The sequence below is a fragment of the Coccinella septempunctata genome, chromosome 4 (assembly GCF_907165205.1).
Source record: "Coccinella septempunctata chromosome 4, icCocSept1.1, whole genome shotgun sequence".
Taxonomy (NCBI): domain Eukaryota; kingdom Metazoa; phylum Arthropoda; class Insecta; order Coleoptera; family Coccinellidae; genus Coccinella; species Coccinella septempunctata.
In genome coordinates, this window is record NC_058192.1 from 2,743,682 (window position 1) to 2,770,147 (window position 26,466).

Here is a 26,466-nt window from a genome sequence, read left to right on the forward strand (position 1 = left end):
AAGGAGTTTCGAGTTGTTTCAAAAAACCACAGCTAAAGCAATATTTTCCAGTATCTCAGACCACTTTACTTCATATAAATAAGAGTCCAGTAAAACTGAAGCAAACGCATTTATCAAAAATTGGGTTTTCCCAACAAAATAAACCTTTCACTTTTAGGAAGGAGGCCTCTATAAATATTTGTTCGCATCGCTGCATCTTATGATAATCCAGATCACTTGGGTTTTGAATCCTCCCACATATCTCCCTATATATTCTCAATGATCCCGAGATTTTTATGTTCGATACAGGATAAAATCCTTACGGATATTTCCTTGACATAAAATCCGTAGGCTATGTGCCGGAGGTGTTCTGAAATTGCGCATCCTCCAAGTTATTACTATATATCAAAGTTTGAATAGCGATTCCTGAAAAATTGGTTTCATCGATTGTGAGTCGGGGATTTCTCACAAGTTTACATTTTCCGTTTCAGATCGACATGAAAGACGGTTCGCATTTCAGTTTTCTCTCGTAGAAAATTTCTATTGTTTATTTATTTTATTATACGTCTGGTATCGTTTAGAAAAATGTTTTCTATCCTCTTACTGTTTACATCGTCATGTGGCTAATGCTCGTTGATATGAAATGTGAATTTCGAGTTTCTGTTTCCAAAAATACGTTTCATGGTCAACAAGAAGACTATCCATGATTCATTATTGAAATCATCATGAAATGAATGAATTCTTGCCTTGAGAAAGGCGGGGTATATACAGACGACCACACATATTAACTCACTTGAGTGTAATCTTCGAGAGGTAAACTTTTCTCACGCGAAATATCCATTTGTAATTCGCTGGACTCATGAAGAACGGAGTCAATGTTAACATTGGTCACAGACATACGATTATCAGTCCCAAGAAGGCATTTCTTGAGAACCCCCAACTTCCGGCCAATATCCACGGTATATCCGTTTACACGCAGTGCAAGAACCGTGACATTCACACACATTTTCACTGCTGCTTCTATCCATTATTACCCGATATTTGTTCATGATATGAAAATAATTAAATGTTGCACATATACATATCAGTCAATTCTGATATTAGCAGGCATGTTTTGCCTTTTAGCTATCTTTGTTTTCCAGCGTTAATTGAATTCTTATAATATATCTTATATACAGGGTCTTTGATTCGCACAAATACACTGCGCAAAAAAATTAACTCACATTCTGAAAATCTCAATTTTAATGAAAGTTAACTCTACATTGACTTTATAACTTATTTTTTATGTTCTCTCGGGAAGGTTTTGATCGAAACAAGACACATTAAATGGAAGAAAAATTTAGGATTTCACCAAATCTTATGTGAAAAAAGAGAAATGAACAATTTTCAAAATACTGAAATGCTGATAAGTGATTTAATACTTGGTATTTCCACCCCTTGCGTTAATTACAGCTCGGCAACGACGGTTCATACTCAAAATGAGTGATCTTAAAATGTTCTGTACTAATCCTTCCCAGATTTCTCCGAGTTGGATTCCTAAGTCATTAAGAGTAGCTGGATGATTTTCTGAACTTCTCAGCCTTCTATTGAGGTTGTCCCAAACCTGCTCAATCGGATTGAGATCTGGACTTCTTGCTGGCCATTCCATTCGAAAGACTTCAACCTCTTCAAGGTACTCCTGAACGATGCGCGCACGATGGGGTCTGGCATTATCGTCCATAAAAATGGAATTTTCACCAATGTATGGGGCAAATGGCACTACATGCTATTCAAAAATGTTCCTTATATACTTATCAGCAGTCAACACTTATTTCCTACACCATCTTTTACGAATCGGCTCGGTTCAAAAGATACAGGCTGTTGAAAAACCATAGAAAAAGTGTTTCTTTTGGCCTCAAGGATATACTGTTAAAATATTTGTACGAGTCAAAGACTCACCCGGTATAATGCTTTGAATAAGTTAAATCTATCGAAGGAATACTGCCTTGTGGATTGTCTGGAGTATCTTTGATTCGCTCAAAATTCTCCTGTAAAATCGCTTCATTACCGATTGAAAAAGGAATCAGTGTTTGAAAAACTTCCCTAACTGTTTTAATTATCACATTTTTACCTTAAATGCGACTGAGGGTTATGCACAGGTATACCTACCCAAAAACAAAACAATTTATTCTCGAATCACCCTACAAATAAGACATGTGGAGCTTCCACTGAAAGGAAATCGTTCAAAGTATCAGCGAAGCAACTCAAAACGCTAGGGGATAGAAGCGGAGAAGATTCAATTTCAACTGTTGCTATCTGAATACGTATAAATGGAGACATAATAGAGATTTTCCCGTTTCTCCGACTGAAAGTCCCTTAAAGCTAGCAATATTTTCACTGACACATTGTTCAATGCTTCGTCCTATCTCGAGAGGTTCCGCTTTTCATTCCTAGGTTCAGAAACGACTGAAGAGAAAGGGCGGCGATAACATCTATTGTTCAGAAAATATTGCGAATTGTTTTATGCGCGATTTTTCAGCTCATTTTTTTCCAGTGTTCCAGGAATTTGTACTCATTGTCTGTCTGATGACGTTTTTCATCGAGTGACACTAGCTCGAATAGTTCCCAAGTAATTCAGAATTTCGTGTGAGGCTTTAGTTTTGGTCACGCCATAAATTCAACTACTGCGTGGTTTAGACCACTTGGCAATTATTTTTGCTGAAAATGTATCAATTTTTTTTGTTGGCTCTTTCCAACACCCTACAGCTCACAACTGAATGGACAAAAAAAGGACAGCAAGAGAAATATCACCTACATAACCACCATAGATCGCATCTACAGGGTGGGCAAAATTCGAGAACTATAGCAGCTAGAAGAAAACGGATGACACATTTCAGAGAAACAAAGGATGGTGAAAACCCCAGCCTCCTACGATACTTCGTTTTTTAGTTTGACAATTTCGTAAAGTTCTAGTAACTTTTTTGTCTTTGAAGTTACGAATCTGAAACTTGAACATTGTAAAGGCACTTTTTTACGTAGAATCCACTGATGAGCTCAGAATATTTTTTTCATTTCGAATCATTAGGTGAACTTTCATTTTTTTAAATGCAAACTTTTCATTTGTTATTTTTGAATTGGAAAAAAATCTTTTGTCAGTAGATTCTACGTATGAAAGTGCCTAAGAAGGTTCAAGTTTCAGATCTGTAACTTCAAAGACAAAAAAGTTATGAGAACTTTTCGGAATCGTCAAAATCTCAATTTTCGTTTATAACTCGAAATCTAAAAATGATAGGCTGATTCTGTTTTCAGATTTGGATTAGTCACGTAAAAAGAGCTCGAGAATGTGTCATCCGTGTTCTTCTAGCCGCTATAGTTCTCGAGATCCCCTCAGTAGACAACAAATTTTGCCAACCCTGTACAGACAAACATGATTTTCTTACTTCCCAGCCTAATACAGGATGTAACAAAATTATCGCAACAAAGTTTGGTCGCAGATTCTCTAGACGAAATAATCAGACCCTTATCTTTGTCTTTTACCCTCAATACAGGGTATTTCGAGTATTTCTGCTACAATAAAGCTTTATATGAAGTTAAGGGCGTTTCCTCCTTTAGTTTTTTTTTTTTTTAATTTACATGTTTTCGTAGTTGAACTCAGAAATGAACAAGGGAGGTTACATCCTCGTGTATTTGTGTTGGAATTCGAAGATTCACCATTGGAAATAACGAAATCTGAAGATTTTGACACAGTGCACCTATAAGATAAAACCGAAACCGATTAAAACTTGTGATTTATAACCCGTAATATTTTCCATACTACCAGTTAGGCCCTAGTTATTTTCCCTCGATTTTAATCGTATTCGCAAACGCCCTTGTAGCAACAGTAAGGCGAACGGCAAATTTAATCATCCCCAAATGAAATTTTGTAAATTCCCCAGGCGCTACAAACCCCTTATCTCATTATAGAGCCTTCCGATACCCCCAGGTTCCAAAATTCACACGACGAAACTCAAGATGCCCGAGAAAGTGTCTCGTTTCGCTTTCGGCTCCAATTAAACGGGGTGAAATTTGGCAATTTTAACGTTTGCCAAACCATGCCTGACGAACGTGACTGAGAAAACGAGTAAATTATTGAGTTTTCAAATAACCTCAAAACTTTTCCAGATATTTCTGAGTAGACAGAAGAATTTGCACTGAAATCTTAACTTTTCGAGTGTACCGTTATACACTGCGCAAAAAAATTAACGCACATTATGGAAATCTCAAATTTATTCTACAACTTAAGGTGTTCTCAATGATAATTATTTTTATCGGAATTATGCATGCATATGTTATCCACTTTCAACGGTTTTCTTCAATACAGATGTTTTTTCCCAGCAGGAATAAAAAAGATGATATTACCAGATTGTTGTTGTTCTCGATCAATTCTAGTGATCAATAGTTTTTCTTTCGTTTGATTTTCTACACTCGATCGGACATACACAAGAATTGCAGAAAGGTTTGGAGTTTCCCATACAAGTGTGTCCAGAATGTTGCAGCGATTCAGGGACACAGGTATGAATGTTCGAAGACCAGGACAGGGTAGACCACGGGTAACAACTGCCATTCAAGAACGTTACTTGAGAGTCTCTTCGTTGAGACAACGGCTTGCAACCGCTCGCCTCCTCCAATTTCAGCTTGAGCAAACTCATGAGGTGCAAAATAGCACTCAGACAATAAGAAATCGCCTCAGAGAATATGATTTAAGGCCTCGTGTCGCGGTAAGAGACCCAGCTCTTACCCCAGCCCATCGAAGGGCGCTTTTGGATTTTGCGAGAGAGCATATCCATTGGGAAGAGGCCGATTGGGAAAGAGTTCTCTTCACAGATGAGTCTAGATTCTGCCTCTACCACTGTGATCGACGTTCCCTTGTATACAGACGTCCACATGAAAGATATGATCGGTGCAATTTCCTGAATACTACTGGTTTCGGGGGAGGATCGATTATGGTATGGGGTGGAATATCTTTGACTGCTCGCATAGACCTAGTGGTCGTTGATAATTGAGCTATGAATGCTGATAAGTATATAAGGAACATTCTTGAAGAGCATGTAGTTCCATTTGCCCCATACATTGGTGAAAATTTCATTTTTATGGACGATGATGCCAGACCCCATCGTGCGCGCATCGTTCAGGAGTACCTTGAAGAGGTTGAAGTCTCTCGAATGGAATGGCCAGCAATAGGTCCAGATCTCAATCCGATTGAGCAGGTTTGGGACAACCTCAATAGAAGGCTGAGAAGTTCAGGAAATCATCCAGCTACTCTTAATGACTTAGGAATCCAACTCGGAGAAATCTGGGAAGGATTAGATCAGAACATCTTAAGATCCCTCATTTTGAGTAAGAACCGTCGTTGCCGAGCTGTAATCAACGCAAGGGGTGGAAATACCAAGTATTAAATCACTTATCAGCATTTCAGTATTTTGAAAATTGTTCATTGCTCTTCTTTCACATGAGATTCGGTGGAATCCTGAATTTTTCTTCCATTTAATGTGTCTTGTTTCGTTCAAAATAAGTTATAAGTTATAAAGTCAATGTAGAGTTAACTTTCATTAAAATTGATATTTTCAGAATGTGCGTTAATTTTTTTGCGCAGTGTAGATTAAGGGATAAAAAATGATATAACTCACCCCAATAGGTCTTTTTGCAACGTGAAAATCAAGATACAATTCTTCCATCATAACTCCTCCATTTTTCTCCAAAAACGATACAAAAAATACACCGTTCACTCGACGATATTTTCAAGTAGGTGTACTGGCAGGCAGTTTGCACGGGTTCAGTTCACAAATACATTATTCTAGTCCACTTGTTCCACCCACAATTCTGTGCGAAATGAGTATGAGACTACCCGAATTTTCGGGTCAGAGATTTTATCTCGACAACAATGCGGCAAGCCAGATAACGGATCGCCGAGAAAAGTGGGCATTTTTCGACGTAAATTTAGACACAATTCACATGACATTCGCGCTTCATCAACAGAAACCGAACGGTTTCATGGAAAGGTCGGATCAGAAAGAGGAGGTCAATTTATGAATGAATGACTATAGATGTAACAGGCTGTTTTCATCTTACCAGATTGGATATACAGATTGAGTAAAAAGTAGCGCACAAAATTCATATCTTCGGTATTTACATTTTTGTAGAAAAATGTCCAACAGGTCAGTTTTTATTAAATTCAGAAGGTTTTCGTGTCCCTTCTAGAAGAGAGTTTTTTCTGTCTGTCTGTTTTTATTGGGTAATCTTCGGATTGGTCCAAACAGACCTTGGATTCACCAAGGAAGACCTCAGATTACAGAAAAAGGTTAGGTAGGATAGTATAGTAGGTAAAAGTGATAGATTGTAGATTCAAGGGTAGTTTCATTGCATTGCTGACTTATGTTCTATTGTGTCCCCATAAGAACTGTTCTCGCCATTTCTTAATCAGTTGGTCTTACAGTTCTAGAGTTCTGATGAACACTTTTCTGTTGGTACATTCAACACAGAAAGGTTTTGACCCAATGGAAGGACAGTGAATACAAAGCTTCATTGTAGATTGTACCGAGCTCAGATTTCTGTTAGCCTAAGGGGATGTTCTCTTCACCTGTTTCGTTATCGCAATAGCATCTTCAGCTGGGTGGAACTGAGCTCCTGAAGATGCTATTTTGATAGCGAAACACTCGTGGTTGAATAGCATCCTTGTGAAAATCATGCAATTTAGTTTCCACCGGATTTTCATCCGCTTTCGGTCACATCCATTCAATATCTGTCCATGGCAGAAATCTACATCTATCGTGAACCCAGAGTACACAATTCCAATAAGGAAGCAATTGAATTTCAATCACCACGATTGGGAATAAACGTTACGATCCAATTTTACATTCGCCAAGAAAAAAAAAAGGAAAACGCTACCACGAATTGTTTCGTGACTCATGCTTCCATTCAGGTTCTATTTGAGTATCCGACCGTTGACGAAGTCATTCCAGATACCGAAAATAGTGGTACGGTTATGCTCAAAACGACCGCAAATTTCACGTGCACGCACATCAAAGGAAAATTGTACGAAATTAGAAACGCTGCTGACGGCGGATTTGCATCGTGAAACTCGATAATAATGTGAAGCCTTTCAAAACATCCGACTAGGTGCATATTTCCACTGCGTTTTATTTCCTGCGTCGCGGAGGATTTCGGTCAAGGGGACGTTATTGCTGGTTTTCGCACCAAAAATGTTCAAAAATAGTGTAAATTATACTAGCTACGATCTAAATTCGCAGTTAACCTTCGAAAAACAGTAGCGATAGATCCGCTTCACTCTTATTAGAACTCATCAGTACCGCATAATTCGAACAACGATGCAGAGCAACAACTTTCAGTTCATTTTGTCGTTCTGAACCATTTCGACAACATATATTTGTTTCTTTCCTCTCCCCTTTCAAGAGCAAAATCTCAAACGTCAATCAAAAACTTCATCAGTTCACAATATTCATCGAACATCCCATAAACCCAAACCGTCAGGATTCTGAATTGAAAGGGTCAAACCCTCATCAAACAGAAAGCCCTCTGCCGAATAATACGAGATTACCAGATATTAAAATCCTCCAGAAGCTCCAGATGTATTAACGACCACAAGACATAAACAAACAAAAGAGCTGTTGCCATTTCCATCTCACCTTTTGCTTCAAACGGTTTCAGAAAACCAGAAAAAATACTTCTATGATCACTAACAACCAATAACATAGAAATAGATTCTATGGCATTTCTAACGACACAACACTAACTGACCGTCAAAATACCGATGATCACCGATGAAAGTGTCCAACCAAACTGCCTCTGCAAGCTTCATATTCGGCTCTTCTTGAACAGCGAAAACTATTCTTGGAATATCTCCGTGTAGAGACTGATTTGGTATTCATAATAACGTGTGCTTCGCAAGCAGTTTCTGTACACATACATACAACTCCTACACATAAAACAATGTATTAACTATTTGAACATGATGAGCTCCCCCTGGTACGCATTTCAATAGGCTCCATATTCCGAAAGGAAATATGAAACCGTATAGGTATGCAGTGAACCAAAGACTGGAATGATGCAGTCAGCATTAATTAATGAACCCTTATTCAAAGCTCTCAGAAGCAAGCACGAAGAGTGACGAAGATAGTATCTTCAAAGTATAGTTTGATACCAGCAGAATTACGAGGATCGGACTTTGATTATATATCTCTTGAAATTTGACCACGTACGTCCTGCTCTTATTGTTCTTCGAATTTTATTCAAACCATCTAAAAGAGGGACTGTTATGACAATATTTTCTATGGTTGTTTATCTATGGTTGTTCACAAGAGGAGGTGTATTTGTAAACGAGAGAATCCCTGGTTTCAAAAACAGCAAATATTTGATTTTGTCTTCAAATATACATTTCTATCAATGCAATATGAAACATGGCTAGTCCAATCAATTTATTGGCCCTTATATATATACTTCATTCAAATTTATTTTAGCAGTCGGTTGGCCATGAAATAATTTTCTCAAGTTTTTGTAACTAGAACGAAGTTAGGTTGGCACTCATGAAATGTCGTTAATGTCATAACGTCGTTGCCAAAACTAATATCAATTTTTATTACGAAAATGCCGAAAGTGATTGAAAAAAGAGACAGCGTTTCAGGAAGTGCTATTTAGAATTCAGGTCCGCTCATTCGAATAGTAGTTATACCCTGATATTCTAAAATCCACAATACGTTAGACGGTAGAGCGAACATATTCAATGTAAGAGATTTTATATAATGTTTCATCTGGATCTAAAAGACTTATATTTCAGCTGAATATTTCCACAATCAGAAAGATTGTGAATGAGGAGGATGACAAAGAATTTCCTTCTATTGGGACACCCAAAAAAGTGGTGGAGAATTTTATGTTTGAGTGAATTAATGCGAAGAGTCTACTACAGGATTTTCGATAAATGTCATCGGAGAATAAGTTCCCTAAAATGGATTTTTCTATTTTTCATTTGACTTGTCCTATAAAATGTAAATGTCTTAAGGTACTAATAAATACCTAATTATTATTATTACATCAATGTATTCAGATGAATAGCCACAAATACGCGCAAGTTGCCCTGTTTTTTGTTTATTCATGTGAAATTTTTGTTCAACGGTGAAGTTGCATCTTATCTTGAAACTTCCTTCAATTTCTTTTACTTATATTGATGCAAGATGATTTTTGTTGAAGAATTTAACATTCTTGTAATTATCTGTAAATTCCTTCGGGAGATACCCATTCCCAACCACTGCATCATATGCATTTCATCTTCGGGTTAATATTTTTGAAATCTACAAATGATGTAAGCCAAAGAAGATAACGAACATTAACTCTCCTCAAGCTAGTGCATATTATGATATTATACTGATCCCTTGTATTTTCCATGCAAATAACTGGATTTGTTATGCCTTCAAACATTTTTTATAAACTTATGTTATGTTATTATGTTCGTCACATATTTTCCGAAGAGATTCGACATTGTGATAAAATACGTAATAACAGAAACTTTTACGTAGAACGGGCAACATAGCGTTAATTTAAAACCCAAAAATGTTTTGACAAGCTTCATAACCCCACATTTTCGTACTATACAGAGTGAAATGTGTCAAATTTCCATGGCCAACCGACTGCTAAAATAAAATTGAATGAAGTATACCAAAGATTATAAAGTACCCTATAATCTTTGATATTACACCTTAAATTTCTGATTATCTATGTTTCCATAGAAAAATAACTTTTCTGTAAACGTCACTCTTCTGTGCCACAACACTGCTTCTCAAGTGAGCTCTGGGGGAGTCATTTTCAAGAAAAGTGAAATTCTGACGTTCGTTTTCCTTTGACATAAGCATTACGTGTACTGTAGTTGTTCAATTAAGCATCAAATATCATTCGAAAAAGTATAACGAAAACTAGACTATGGGCAATATAAATTCGTGTGTGAAGGATTTGGGATGGTGGTTGAAAGTGATCGAATTCATAATTGCTTTACTCATTATGCTGGCATGGGGAGGATATCCTGTAGTCCTCTTCACAGCGTATTCCTTTGCCTTCCTCTGCTGTGGATACTGGCTAATATTTCTCGGATTCATACTGACGATGATATTCGACGATGACCATTCATTTCTCGAAAAGTATTTCTGCATAGCAGGATGTATCGTATTCCTCTGGGTATTCATTGTGACCCTTTTATCGATGTTTGTTGGTCATGATGCTCATTTCAACACGGAGAATGTGATAATGGTAATCCTTACTGGAATTGAAGCTGCTCTGCTCATATTCGATACAATTTTGCAGTTCAGGAAATGAGACATTTTTGAAGTGACGCTAGATTTTTATATATTCGTTTTAAGTAGTGTTTTGTATAAGGATTCAAATAAATCGATGACGAAAGTAATGGAAAAAGTGTCTCAGTGAAGGGAGATTTAACTAGGATGAAAAAAAAGATACAAAATGTAATTTTCCGCTCATTGATAAACATAGATTGATATCTATGATGAATATCGTCCTTGAATCTGAATATTACAAATATCTCTCTATGAAATCATCATAGATAACCTAGAAATCATCGAATTCATAGCATTTTCTGGTTGACAGGAAATTCGAATGAAGTTCTGAAAGTTTTGTCAACTTCAAACCATCTTCAAACTCTTGGAATTTTTCAGGTGATCGAATTCGAAATTGATGAAAATATGAATTCAGTGTTGTTGAGGTAAATCCTGATATTGCTTAGATGTTCATTACATTTATTGTTTTGTTACAGAGCACCTCAACTACCAAGGAGTTATGTGATTTCGTGATGGGTTCAAATTTTAAAATAATATCCCAATATACGAAATAGCATTCATCGATTATTTTTGTGCTTTACTCATTTTTCATTCAATGCTTTGTTGCTTAAGGTTTCCTGCAATGATCTATGGTATTTCAGATAATATTAGAGGACTTGTAGAAAAGAGGTGTTTGAAGACAGCAGTGATTGCACAAAACATTATGTATAGAGTAAAGAGGAGTATAGAAGAGGTTCAAGACCAGGAGGGGCTGTAAGGAATCCTAACAAAGAAGAATCTCCATTTAACATGTACCTAGTTGAGTACATTTGTCAATGACCATAACCTGAGTATTCACAAAGGAAAAAAAGCTTTTGACCCTCTTCACTCGTACTTTGGAAGAAAATCTTCTTGGCTCTCGAATGGGCACGAGTTTGTTGGTACGGAGAACAGGAGTCAAAGAAATAAATAAATCACCCTAAGGAGGACTCACCTTCTTCATCGTTGTCATCATGTGTGGCACTACATTCCCTACAGACAGCATGCCTTTGCTGCCCCCTCCTCGCCATCTGCTGCAAGGCGAACAGCTCCTGTTCCTCCAGCTCCATATCCTTGTACCCTTCCGGCGGGCTCAGGGTAACAGCGTCCACGAACTCCAGTGGCGGCGCGAATTTCGGGCTTTGGGGCGTAGGGTCAAAACCCTCATACACGCTACAGTTGCAGTTCGGTTCGCAACACGTCAACCGTACCATTTCGTGCTGGTTGCACGTACACACGCTATCATCGTCCTCGTCGTCATAGTCACATTCTTCGCGAATCAGAATAATGTAGTCGGCGTCGAAAAATTCGTTCTTGTTCTCGTTGAACACCACCCTGTTGCTCTTCTTGTCTCTCTTCCTGCCCGGCCTCTTCAATAAGGACTTCAGGTTCTCCGTGTCCGGATTGTGTTTTGGCCTGTCACTGTCCGTGCCCATATTGGCTGTGGTTTTGTTCGAAATTAGGTAAAATTGGTGGTCTAGGTCCGCGTCTTCCTCGAAGGATATCACGTGGAATTCTTCCTCGCTGTCGGTCGCTTGGTTGAGTTCGTCGTACACCAAACAGTACCCATTCAAGACTGCTGGGAAAGATCCAAGCTGATTGACGTCGAACTGGCAGAATTCCTCACCACCTGTAATGAAAACCATAAATAATTGCAGGAATAATCTTATTTTTTTATGAAGTGCATGTGTGGAACGGTTATTAAGACTTCGTTAGTGGTGAATTTTAATTAAAATTGTTCCCAGGGCCGAGAGTCAATGCAGGAGGAAGAGGTTCTTCTGTTATCTCAATGAATGTGTTCCGATATCGTAATCCGGTGATTCTGTACGTTGATAATTCTATACAATTACTTTCATCAAGTCTCACACAATAGCTCAGGGGGTATATTGGATGATATCTGCCGATGAAGGCGAAAAAATTGAAATTAGTCATTAACCCATTGATCTCCACATGTCCTTTGTGTTCTATCAACTCCCAATAGATTCACTTTGATATTCTGGACCATGAGATAAACTTCCACAGCTTCCCTTTGTCAGAGCACTTCTGATTATTATTGTTGCCGTTTCAATTAGAATGACTGATATACCTAATTGTACGAAATCAAAAGATCTGATTCTACAAAGCCATGAGAAACCTACTATATTCCAGGCCCACATGATTTCAGGGTAGTACTGACCTTCAAACTCATTCATATTTCCTGTCGAGCAAAAATTCCAGCAACTCTTTAATTCCGTCAAATTCAAGCAAATACACTGCGCAAAAAAATTAACGCACATTTTGGAAATCTCAAATTTATTCTACAACTGAAGGTGTTCTCGATGATAATTATTTTCATCAGAATTCAAAACAGATGTTTTTTCCAGCAGGAATAAAAAAAGATGATATTATCAGATTTTGAATGTATTGGCTCCATTCTAAAACCAGTTGTTTTTGATCAATTCTAGTGATCAATAGTTTTTCTTTCGTTTGATTTTCTACACTCGATCGCTATGCAACGCGAAACACGCAATTTGACCGAAGAGGAATGTGCCCAAGCGGTAGTTTTGCGAGAAGAAGGGTGGACATACACAAGAATTGCAGAAAGGTTTGGAGTTTCCCATACAAGTGTGTCCAGAATGTTGCAGCGATTCAGGGAGACAGGTATGAATGTCCGAAGACCAGGACAGGGTAGACCACGGGTAACAACTGCCATTCAAGAACATTACTTGAGAGTTTCTTCGTTGAGACAACGGTTTGCAACCGCTTGCCTCCTTCAAATTCAGCTTGAGCAAACTCATGAGGTGCAAATTAGCACTCAGACAATAAGAAATCGCCTCAGAGAATATGATTTAAGGCCTCGTGTCGCGGCAAGAGGCCCAGCTCTTAACGCAGCCCATCGAAGGGCGCGTTTGGATTTTGCGAGAGAGCATATCCATTGGGAAGAGGCCGATTGGGAAAAAGTTCTCTTCACAGATGAGTCTAGATTCTGCCTCTACCATTGTGAACGACGTTCCCTTGTATACAGACGTCCACATGAAAGATATGCTCAGTGCAATTTCCTGAATACTACTGGTTTCAAGGGAGGATCGATTATGGTATGGGGTGGAATATCTTTGACTGCTCGCACAGACCTAGTGGTCGTTGATAATGGAGCTATGAATGCTGATAAGTATATAAGGAACATTCTTGAAGAGCATGTAGTGCCATTTGCTCTATACATTGGTGAAAATTTCATTTTTATGGACGATAATGCCAGACCCCATCGTGCGCGCATCGTTCAGAAGTACCTTGAAGAGGTTGAAGTCTCTCGAATGGAATGGCCAGCAAGAAGTCCAGATCTCACACTCATTTTGAGAATGAACCGTCGTTGCCGAGCTGTAATTAACGCAAGGGGTGGAAATACCAAGTATTAAATCACTTATCAGCATTTCAGTATTTTGAAAATTGTTCTTTTCTCTTCTTTCACATAAGATTCGGTGAAATCCTAAATTTTTCTTCCATTTAATGTGTCTTAAAGGTAACATAAAAAATAAGTTATAAAGTCAATGTAGAGTTAACTCATTAAAATTGAGATTTTCAGAATGTGCGTTAATTTTTTGCGCAGTGTATAAACCCGATTACACTTTCAATTTCATTCCTCCTCATCAGACACTCGCGACTGAAACTCAAACAATGACGCAGATAATGGCAAATATCAAATTCCCTTTATTCTTGTTTCTTTCCAAGATCCAAGCTTTTTACGGTATCCATCCACCGCTTTGAAGTGAACATTAAGTTTGATATAATCACGCCGGGTATCAACTACTCTTCGGATACCTATTCCCTTTGTGGATAACGACAAGGTAGAAAAAGCTTTAATGGTTTATTCTCTTCCCTTTGAACATTGCGCTAAGAGTGTCTAGATGAGTGAATATCGTGTGAAGCCTCAAAAGATGAGCGAGTCTGTAGGTGGGTATTCGTTTATATCTGTCCCAAGATGCTGGCAGAGCTGTCTTCCAGTTAAGGAAATTCTGAAACGGAGCCAGAACTAAGAATCGATATATTCGAACATGGCTTGCTTCAAATCGACAAGGAATAAAATTGTAGTTGGCAACTTTCAAGCAGAAACTAGTCGAGTTCAGTCGCAGAACTTTCAACAACGCCTAGCACTGCAGTTAGTTTTTTGCAGCTCGATTTTATACGACTGATGTTTCGAATCTTGTCAGAATCTGAGCGAAAGTTTCGTCTTGAACATTAAACGATAAATGGACCTATAAACATTGGATGCCCGTTTCAAAAATCGTTTAAACGCCTCCAGGCAATTAATCACCATCAATAATTCAGCTAGGGAATCCCATTCAGATTTTGCAGGTGGGTGTTAGGCGGGATGTAAATTTTCAGCGAGAATTATGCTTGGCAATTTGGATAAAATATCTCGCTCCCCGTTGTCAGATCGTGGGTGGTGTTGTAAAAAGCCCAAATGAGCACGATAAAAATGCCTTTTCGCTCCTCTATCACCGGAAACGTGCTCAAAAAAGGGCGAATGGATCTCTCCATGGGGAACGATCAGTGAAGTGCAACTGTGTAATTCTTATTGATCAATCTCAGAGGCATAGTAGCCTTAGAAGGCACCTGATGAGATTAGGTTTGGCAGAAACTAACGAATGCAAATTATCTGGAGAGAAGATGAAGCTCCTTCTTTAAAACCTACAATTTACAATTTTCAGCAGGGTCATTTGTAACTTTTCCTGAATCTGAGAAAGCTGGCAATCAATTTCATAATTTTCTCATGAAATTAATATTCGTGACGTACGTCTACATCGAAATGCCATGAAGAACGGAACTGAAGGGTCTTGTACGTCTTATTCAATAGAAATTATCCTGAATGCATGCGACGTTTCTCTTGGCGTAGGAAGAAACATCAAGATAGATGGGGGAACGTTTGAATGCTACATAAATTTATATAATGGACGTTGAGGATAATGTATTCCTAGCATATTTCGCTGAAATGATCGAATGGGGGCACTGGAAGCGAAGGAGCATTCAGCAAATGATACATAGTAACAGTAATAAATCTTTGGAATCACACCAGAACAAAAAATTATAACTATTCCTGATATTTTCACAGCTCAGGTGTTTTAATCATAACTGAAACTAAAGTTATGAGAGAATTCTCGGAAACTCTCTCCATGAAATTTGGTCCGAAAATCGACTACCATATATGATGAAAATCGACCCAAATTTTGGCTACAATGACAGTTTTTTCTGTGATAGAATTTCATCTTAAATTTCAACTTCGTCATTGGTTGAGCATTCAAAAATATGAAGAGTGGTACAGCATGAAATAAAAATATCCAACTGTTCGACGAAAGTCTACTTAGACCAAACATTCATTCTTCGAAGGTTGTTAGTGCCTCAATTTCAGATTGGCACGTACCATGCACAGTTTCGTGTTATGAGAGTTCACTGACAAATTTAGCGCTTTTAATTTTTTTCGACGTCTGAACAATGTGTGCCGTTCAAAATGGATTTGAATGCGACAAAACAAGTCCATCAAACATTTTTCCAATTTTATAGACAACAGCGATGACAGGGATTCAGTGTAACAAAGTAGATTTATTATCATTTCAATTCCAACATCATCCATCAAATCGATGTTTGGTAGCGGGTCTGGATTTCGATCAGATGGGGATAGAATATTTTAGGGTAGATGGATGAAACAAGATGGAAATTTCGGTCTGAAGGGCCTTTATTTTTAGATCCATAGCATTCCCGACATTGAAGTATTTTTTTATTCTTACAATTCGAATCATCTTCAATTATTTCAATATCATTCTCATTTTTTTTTGCAATTCCTCCGCAATCTCAATCACCATGAAAGGGTCGTTTTATCTATAGGATTTTTGGAATATCAAGAAGATCATTGAAACTGCAGCATCAAAAGAATTTTCATTGCGAGTTACATAAAATGATTTTGAACATCTTCCCAACCTTTATAAATCAGATTTGGTATGTAAATATCAATAAATTTGGAGAGTATTTGTTGAGTTGGAACGTGTACGGTACATGTATGGAATATACAGGGTGAGTCTTTGATTCGTACAAATATTTTAACAGTAGATTCTTCAGGTCGAAGGAAACACTGCCCTAATATAGCCAGTTTTCATGATGAGCTGTGTCACCCCTGAAAAAGCAAAATTACCTTCAGAATAACTAGCTAAATCTGTGAAACTACACATCTGTGGATCTTTCAAGCAGTGTTGTATTCAGCCCAAATACCCAATTTCTCAAATTTCACAGATACCTTTTAATTTTTGAACATCAAATTACTCGAAAACGGCGCATTATACGAAAAAATATGAAGAATACTTTAATTTAACAAAACGTACAAATATTCAACAAATAGCGTCCAACTTAATTTCAAGAGTTGGGTTCTCTGAATTTTTGGTATTTTTATGGTAAGTAATGGTCATAATAAGAAAACTAGAAGGCGTGGGTGATATCTTGTATTCGAAAAAGATTCATCGAATGAATGAAAAACTATATTCCGACATTCATCTCATTCGATAAAACCGTTTGTGGGATAGAACTAAAAATAACTTTTTTTATGGTTTTTCGACAGCCTGTATCTTTCAAACCGAGACGATTCGGAAAAAATGGTGAAGGAAAAAAGTGTTTCTTTTGACCTCAAGAATCTAATGTTAAAATATTTGTACGAGCCAAGGATTCGCCTCGTATATTATACAGCAGTGCAGCCAATTTCAAAGTATTTATAGTGACCCTCGTATAATTCAAAATCTTTTTTGTTTTTAGATATCTCAAAGATTATTTTGGATTTTAATCATAAAATATTACCTGTAAAACTCGTCAGTCCTTCAGCGTAGTCCTCTCCGTAATCAGCAACATCATTCCCATTAACTTCCAAAATATCGATACGGCTATCGCCGTCCTTATCTGCTGGTTCTCCTTCTGTTTTTAATTCAGAAGTCTCGACCACCTGTTCTGCAACATCTGCTCGCGTACTATCCTCCTTATCTCTTTTCGTCTGATCACTGATACCAGCCTTCTTCAGCTTCTCCTCCAAATACCTCAACCTCGACTTGTTCTCGTCGATCCGCCTGTTTATCTCCTTGCTGCTCAACCTCAACTCGCCCGACTCCAGAGAGTCCCGATCCTGAGCTGATGCTGCTTTGTTTTCGTCCGCGTCACTTTCACTGTCGAAAACTAACCTCCCGTTCTTGAAGCTCCAACGGAGGCTCTTGGACTCGCGGTGGTTCTGGTGGTCGTGTGCGGCGGGTTGTTTGGGCCCGTGGCCGTCTACGTCGACGGGTTCGCGGTCCTCTGGTGCTGAGCTGGTGCAACCTGGATGGATGGTCTGCCTCGACACGACGCAGCCATTTGGTGCGGCCGTCTTCGTCGGACTGCGTCCCGGCGCCGGTGCAGGAAAGCGGGCTTCGCTCCCGATCGATGACGGGGCCTTTGGCTGGCGAGATTCGCAGAGGTGCGCATCGGATGGAGCACGTGGACGAGGGCCTTCAGAGGCGGAAGACGATGGTGCCGTGGAGACTGCAAGGTCGAGGCTGGCGGTGGGTAGGCTGTTTGAAGAAAAAAAATGGGGTTGGGGACGAACTTTCACTGCGGTTTATGGGCAACAATCATGTTTCAGTTGGGATTATTTTGCAGAAGAGGCATAAAACAATAATAATGAGATGAGATATACAATAATGTGTTTTTCCGATGATCTGATGGTAATGGGTCTCTTTAAGGTACAAGAATCACCCATTAATGACCTCTTTTAATGGTATAACTTTTCATTAATGCATAATTGTCATGGGCAACCGAACATAGAAGTATTCAGCAGCCATCCGAATAAATACTTCATCTGTCATTGATTTTGAGAGAAGCGGGTGCAATGAGGCAGAAAAACGATGATCTTTCGTGGGTAATCAATACTACAAACTCAGCTTCCACCAGCTTTACTCATTCCTCAATAGATATCAAAGTAAATTATTCAAATTGTTACATATAGAATATCTCCTCTATGAATTCTCGAATTGTTCATTCCATAGACATAGAGACTCTGTCTTTGGTTCATTCCAATATGAACATAGAAAAGTGATAACATGTCAAACTTGTCTATACTGCATTCACATTTATTTTAGCAGTCGGTTGGCCATGAAATAATTTTCTCAAGTTTTTGTAATTAGGACGGAGTAAGGTTGGCACTCATGAAATGTCGTTAATGTCATAACTCCGTTGCCACAACTAATATCAATTTTTATTACGAAAATGCCGAAAGTGAAAAAAGAGACAGGGTTTCACGAAGTGCTATTTAGAATTCAGGTCCGCTCATTCAAATAGTTATACCATGATATTCTGAAATCCACAATACGTCAGACGGTAGGGGACATATTCAATGTAACATAATTTATATAATGTTTCATCTGAATCTAAACGACTTGTATTTAAGCTGAATATTTCCACAATCAGAAAGATTGTGAATGATGAGGATGACAAAGAATTTCCTTCTATTGGGAGACCCAAAGAAGTGGTGGCATTTTATGTTTGAGTGAATTAATGCGAAAAGTTTACTACAGGATTTTCGATGAATGACATCGTAGAATAAGTTCTCGAAAATTTATTTTTCTATTTTTCATTTTACTTGTCCTATACATTGTAAATGTCTTAAGGTACCAATAAATACCTAATTATTATTATTATCTCAATGCTTTAAGATGAACAGCCACAAATACGAGCCAGTTGTCCTGCTAATTGTTTATTCATGTGAAATTTTTGTTCAAAGGTGAGCAACATAGCGTTGATTTAAAACCTAAAAATGTTTTGACCATTGAACTAAAGAAAGTTCTTAGTCTTTAGTTCAATGGTTTTGACAAGCTTCATAACCCCACATTTTCGTACTATACACAGTGAAATGTGTCAAATTTCCATGGCCAACCGACCGCTAAAATAAAATTGAATGGAGTATACGTATCAATGAAAATTTCTTCGCGAACAAAATTCCTATTTCAATTCAAAATGAGGTCGACCGAATCGACTCGTATATTTTTTTATCATTCTGAATCGCATATACGATAATCAATTTATTTTCACCCGAATAGAACGATTGAGACCACATTTGGTTTTAGCAGAACGATTCTGTGACCCACAATTCATTCTATTGACATTCTGCAGGAAAAATTTAAAGTTATGGTTAGTTTTTTGCGAAAGTGACCTACAGTTTCAAGTATTTACTCATTTGGAATGAATACCTCAAACCCAACTTGTTTCATTCCATTTCAATTTCCAGCCATCCTCATTGGATAAAACTCACAGACTTGTACTTTCATTTTCTTCGGAAGCACAATAATTAAAGTGATATAAGAAACACCCATTTCATGTTTGATTGAGCAATGAAACTAACAGTTCAAATTCGCAATCAAACACCTTTCCAAATTGACCAATCTCATTTATGAATACCAATCAAGGAGTACCTATCTGAATGGTTGTCAACGAACTGGTTCAAGTCCTCGACATTTAAACCAACAGGCTACTAGGATAAGTTCTAAAATAACTGTACTACATGACTCGTTCTCGTAAAATTGCTCTGCACTTAGGCTAGCACTAACTTTTTACGAGTTGATGCTCCAAAACCGTCAGCAACATTTGACAAGCTTCCGTTGCTTCACCTTGAGGTGTTAACATTCGTTACCGCCATGTTTATATTCATGTTCTTGTTACGAAATATCCGAGTGGGAAGTGATTGAGTGCGGCGCCAATCGAAGGTGAGAAAATTCGATTGATTGGGTATATTTCTATTGAAGTGGCGCCAATTATGTGTGGGAAAATTGATTGGAAATGGTGAGCGTCAGATCTCTGACGCATTTCGCAATTCGTTTAACTAGAAGTTGGGACATCAACCCTTCAAAATGATGTGGTGGTTGATAGAACTCGAAAACTATTATAGGAAACCTTTTCAATTCACCATATTCCTGATTATGTGATGAGCACTTGAAATCTCTTCACTTTAGTTTCTGTTGAAGAGGAAATAATTAAGATTTCATTCTATTCCAACGTTCTATTGGTTTTAAATGCGAATGTAAAAAGCACTTTAACCTGAATGTCAATATACCAGGTTGAATACGCGCAAAAACTGAAAAGAGCTCACCATTAAATTGAAGCCAAGACGAGCCAATCACATCTCATTTAAATAACTTCACGATACTTCAGGTAATCGGTTAGAAATCTATATGATTTGCATAATCGTAAAGCATTGGTGAACATTTGTGGTCAAGCAGAAGCTACTTGACGTGTACCTCTATGGAATGCCTAATATCATACTTTTATTGTTCTTATCTCTGACATCAACGTTTAAAAGAAATGGGTTACTAGGTCTTGCATTATTGTTTGAGTAATGATCCATTGTAAGCAAGTACAGCTATTAGTACTTTTTTTCGTTTTCGAAATGACAAAGTTTGACTCTCAATGAATCTCTTATTGATAACTCTCTATTTCAGAGAATTTAGGTAAGTACGTTTTCAAATTATTTTTTACTGTTAATTTCCCTATTTTAAATTCACTTATCGTTAAATGAATGTATTTGAATGCCAAACTTTCAGGAATCGAATAATGATAGATATTGTTTCATTCTCAAAAATGATTTGGAACCATTGAACATTAATTCTTGGAATATAAGACCTCGTATCGAATCAAATATATGCTGATACTGCTTATTTTTACGACTCAACAATGTTATCGCATAATTAAAACTTGTTAGCGTTGAAAATATCAATTAAAGATCTATAGGTATTATAACACGGTACGAAAAAATTGAAGGAGTGATTCATTGTCACAAAAGAGTGTGGTTATGCATAAATGATCAGCCCTTGCCTAGATACAGCTCCCTAAAGATAGCATAAATTTTCAATTCTTCCTTAGAAAATGTCTCGGTTGAAATAGAGGCTAAACAGTGAACCTTGATATAAAATTACCAGCTTTTTCAAGTCGATCTTATAAAATTTATTGCTGTTCAGGCAATTCACTACATTATAGTCTACAAGAGCCGATACGATGAAAACTTCATTTGATTGGTGGAGTTGTTGTTAATGGTGAACATACAACTGATTTTTTGATTTTCATTGGATACGTTCTATCCTAAGTTCAAAATCTTGCTACACCATAACATAATCGATAATTTTACAGATGCTCGAAAGATATGACGAATATGTACATATGTTTTGATGATTTATCGACGAATGGTATGAAATACTTCATCCAATGGTAGGAAAAAAAATAATCCCAACGAAAAAACAGATCGTTCTTGGCCACATTCTGAATCTTTCATTCTCACCTTTCTCCTACGCTGCATTTTGCATCGAGCAGTCCGTTCACCCTTGAGAAGTTGTTGTTGTTATCCTGCACACCCACAACCTTCTCTCCCCCTCCCAAACTATCCCCCAACACGGCGGAAAATTTAAACTTATATCTGTCACTAAACATCTCAGGTACATCATCCAAGAACTCCTCGATCGAAAAATTCCTGACAGAACTCATCGACGAGTCTTCACTGCTACCGCTATCACTGATACCATACAACAAATCCGGAATTTTCAAACTACCAGCTTCGCACTCTAAAATCCAACCGTCAGGTACAAAAGAACTATCATTTTCGACGCTATCACCACACAGATCACCCGCACAGTTTCGGCGTCTACTGTCATACGTTTCGACTTTCAAAACATCGTCCGAACCACCGCACCCACGATCAATTTGACATTGAGTCAGACACGGCTCTGAGGTACTCCGGAATGGTACCGCAGTCTCTCTGCGATCAATTTGCGGCATGTCATGTCTTTGTATGGGCGCGTCTTTGCCCACGTGCTCGAATGCACTCACGTTTCGATTGTCACCTTCCAACTCTACATGGTCATTGTCTTCGGTACTGTTAGCGAACGTAGCAGAGGCGTTAGCGGTACCGCTGGCTTGGTGCTCGCGTGCACTCTCTTGGGCCCCTTCGTCGACGAGCTGGTTTTCCACCGCCCGTTCCGATCGTTCAGTTGTATCGCCTGCTTCCGTCGGGTTGGTATTGTGGTGGTCACGGTTAGGTGGATCCTCTTCCGGTGCCAGAAGAGGTGCCGGTGGTGGTGCCTTGAAAAAATCGAGAATTGAGATGGAATGTTGGTCGTTGAGCGGGTTGGTGGGGATTCGATAAGTGTGGGAGATCGGGCTTTAGTTGGGGCCGTATAAATTACAATAGTTGGATTAAATTGTACTTTTATAATCGTGGATTCTGATGGAGAGCCATTCTTTTTAATTCCTTCAGATTGAAGGGCCTTTCAAGCATATATTTTTGTACCAAATTCGTCAGTATCTGTCGCGGTGTTCGGACAAGAAAAATTTTCAAGATCCATTTTGGATTTTGGTCTGTGAACTGAACTGTTGGTAGATATTTTTAGATTCGATTTTATCTTGGCATTGGAGGCAATGTCGATGAAGAATCGTCAAGATTATTCTCTCTTATATTCATAGAAAGGGTTGTGTAACGATTTGAAATTTTTGGAAAATTGCATTTGGCAGATGGAAGTCTGAAAACTACTTGAATTATTGCTTCATACAGGATGAGTCTATAAATATCTAAGCAGTAGATTCTTAAGGTCAAAAGAATTTTTTTTTCCTTCATCTACCATTTTTTCTTATTCAGTTCTGATAAAAAGATATAGCCATTCTAAGTTTTCATAATAAGCTATGCCATCCCTGGAGAAACAAAATTCCCTTCAGAAGAGCAAGTTAAATCTATTACAGTACACATCTGTGTATCTTTTAAAGGAGTTGCATTCATCCAAAGTAACAAATTTTCCGAATATCACAGATATTTTTGAACATGAAATTACTCGAAAACGGAGCATTATACGAGAAAATACGAAGAATACTTTTATTTCACAAAATGTTCAAATATTCTTAAGATAGCGCTCAACTTAGTTTTAAGAGTTGGGTTCTTTGAATTTTTGGTATTTTTATGGTACGTAATGGTCATAAAGAGAAAACTGAAAGACGTGGGTGATATCTTGTGTTCGAAAAAGATTCATCAAATAAATGAAAAACTATTTTGCAAAATTCATTTCATTCGATAAAACCGTTTGTGAGATGGAACTGATAATAATTTTTTTTTGGTTTTTCAACAGCCTGTATCTTTTGAACCGAGCCGTTTCGGAAAAAATGGTATAGGTAAAAAGTATTTCTCTTGACCTCAAGAATCTACTGTTAAAATTTTAGTAGGAATCAAAGACTCGCCCTATATAAAGGCAGAACAGCAACAGCTTGCAGCTATATCCCATAAAACTGGAAATAAGTGACTTGTGTCAAAAGATTTTGCTCTTGTTCCAATTCTTAAACAAAGCAGTTGACCATCCAGATACTGAACCCACCCAAAGCTGCTTGAACTACGGAAAAAATTATATGTGTCAATTATATTTCTATATTTCCGAACTAACCTTTTGATTGCAAACCTTGAGTGTCTCTAGCCATGCACTAATATCTAATGATATTTCCATTTAATATATCTATGTACAGGGTGGGCAAAATTGGTTGCCTGCTCAGGGGATCTCGAGAACTATAAGAGCTAGAAGAAAACGGATGACACAATTCCCAGTTTTTTTTCAGAGAAACGAAGAATTATGAAAACCGTTGCCTCCTACGATTCTTGGCTTTTGAGTTATTAGAAAAAATGTGATATTGACCATTTGGAAAAATCCTCATAACTTCTTTGTCTTTAAAGTTACAGATCCGAAACTTGTACCTTCTAGAAGCACTTTTTTACGTAGAGTCCACTAAAGATTATTCATTAGGCGAACTTTCGATTTTTTGAATGCAAACTCTTATTGAATTTGTTGTTTTTGAATTGGAAAAAAATCATTTGCCAGTAGATTCTACGTATAAGAGTGCCTAGGAAGGTTCAAGTTTCAGATCTGTAACTTCAAAGACAAAAAAGTCATGAGAACTTTACGAAATCGTCAAAATCTCATTTTTTGCTAATAACTCAAAAACGAAGAATCGTAGAAGGCTACGGTTTTCACTATTCTTTGTTTGTCTGAAAAGGTCGAGAAGCTCGAGAATATGTCATTCGTTTTCTTCTAGCTCTTATAGTTCTCGAGATACCCTCAGTAGACAACGAATTTTGCCCACCCTGTACTTGTTTCATGACAGATAGCTTTTGAGTTCGCTTCACTGCATCAAACAATTTCCATAACTGTTTATTTCAGGGGAATAACGAAAAATTCAAAGGAACATCATGAAATTTCGTCAATTCAAGTCCTGAAATTGAATGAAAATCCGATAGATCGGAAAAAAAACCAGAAACGGAAAATTCCCATCACGAGTGACATCCGAAATCAAATTTCCCACTTCCCACATATTCAAACTCCCGAACCCGCACACGTACGAGTATGCGACAAATATTTGTCAAACACCCACCTGATCCGACACTTCGACGCTCAACTCCGACCGACCTGGAGCGGTTCTGAATTCCGCAGGGGCCTCTAATATGGGCTCATCAGCTTCTTGACAAGTTAACGGTGTTCCCGCAGGATCCGGAGAATAGGAAGCGAGGTAGAAATTACCGCTGCTCACCTCCAGTTCCGCCAGCAAAAAACCGGAGACCGTTCTGCGGAAATCGATGTCTTCAGCGCCTGGTCCTGCTTCGTTTCCGCTGATTTCTGAGGAGTTTCGCGATAAAAACCCGTGTCTTGGGGCCGGTTTATGGTCCAATTCGTCAGAATCGTCACTTTTGGCTACGTCAGCTGGGAAATTGAAGTCTGGATGTGATTTTTCGTAGTAATCGTTGGATGTTAACAAACTTTCGTCGTCCAACAACTTTTTCTGGTCTTCTGCAGAGAGGGAAGCTTCTTCTTCTGCTGTCTCACAGGTTTCGGAGTCTTTATTACTATACCCAGTGGATCTATCATTTGTTTCGTAGATAAATTCGAGTTTTTGAGCTTCTAACATCACCACATCTTTCCCTGTACAATCTTCATCAACTAGATCATGCCGATCATTATTTTTCCCTGATTCCTCATTCGTACCGTTACTATTATCTCCAACCAAGTGATTTTTTGAAGATCTATGGCATACCTCACTCGAAGTTTCGACATCAACCACTGAAAAATCATCTTGACCAACAAAATCTGTTAATTCCTCAAGCACCAACAAATTCTTCTTTGTCCCATCTTCTCTGTCTTGTTGTCCTTCGATACTATATTCGATAAAATCAACCTCATCTTCAATCACAGCAGAAGAATCTCCACATCTTTCACTCGAAGTAACAACTTGGAACTGAGGCAACCCACCGCTTCCTGAAGAGGAGAAATCTTCAGTGTTTCCTGAAGAAAACACTTCATTCCCATTCGTGTCCGATATCCTTTTCGTCACAGAGGTCCTGCCAAGCCTCACTGGTATCCTAGATGATCGCTTTTCCTCGTTCCTCTGTGTCTCTTCGGATTTTTCGCTAACCTGATCATCCGTCTCTTCAACTTGCAAACTTTTCTCGTCGTCTTCGTGTTCTTCCTCGATTATGGACAGAAAATCCACTTCCCCGAAAAATTCCATATTTTGCGGGGGAATTCTGAAGTGCAGCTTATGGAGTATTGGGTAAATCCGATTAAGTCAGGGGAAAAGTTGTTGATTGATAAGGCTTGGAAATGGAGGTCTCGTATTTCTTAGACATCTTGGAGCCGTCGTTTGATGGGTCCGTCAAATGAGGATCTGGAAAGAATTGAACAAGAGTTAGTATTGAGAGGAAACTTGCTCAAAAAAATTAACGCCCATTATGGAAATCTCAAATTTATTCTACAACTGAAGGTGTTCTCAATGATAATTATTTCTATCAGAATTATGCGTGCATCTGTTATCCACTTTCAACGGTTTTCTTCAATGCAGATGTTTTTTCCCAGCAGGAATAAAAAAAGATGATATTATCAGATTTGGAATGTATTGGCTCCATTCTGAAATCAGTTGTTCTCGATCAATTCTAGTGATCAATAGGACACAAGTGTGTCCAGAATGTTGCAGCGATTCAGGGAGACAGGTATGAATGTCCGAAGACCAGGACAGGGTAGACCACGGGTAACAACTGCCCTTCAAGAACGTTACGTGAGAGTTTCTTCGTTGGGACAACGGTTTGCAACCGCTCGCCTCCTTCAAATTCAGC

The 26,466-nt window shown here is 38.1% G+C and overlaps 1 protein-coding gene across 2 annotated transcripts in view; it reads right to left on the minus strand.

Moving 5' to 3' along the window:
* Nucleotides 1-26,466, minus strand: part of LOC123312586 — a 78,401-nt gene that overhangs the window by 21,919 nt on the left and 30,016 nt on the right. For both annotated transcript variants that reach the window (XM_044897092.1, XM_044897091.1), the window contains exons 2-5: nucleotides 24,735-26,021; nucleotides 21,616-22,412; nucleotides 17,124-17,863; nucleotides 11,266-11,940 (exon numbers count right to left, since the gene is read on the minus strand). In XM_044897092.1, coding sequence (XP_044753027.1) covers nucleotides 11,266-11,940; nucleotides 17,124-17,863; nucleotides 21,616-22,412; nucleotides 24,735-25,865 — 3,343 coding nt within the window. In that variant the 5' untranslated portion in view covers nucleotides 25,866-26,021. The remainder of the gene's footprint in view (nucleotides 1-11,265; nucleotides 11,941-17,123; nucleotides 17,864-21,615; nucleotides 22,413-24,734; nucleotides 26,022-26,466) is intronic.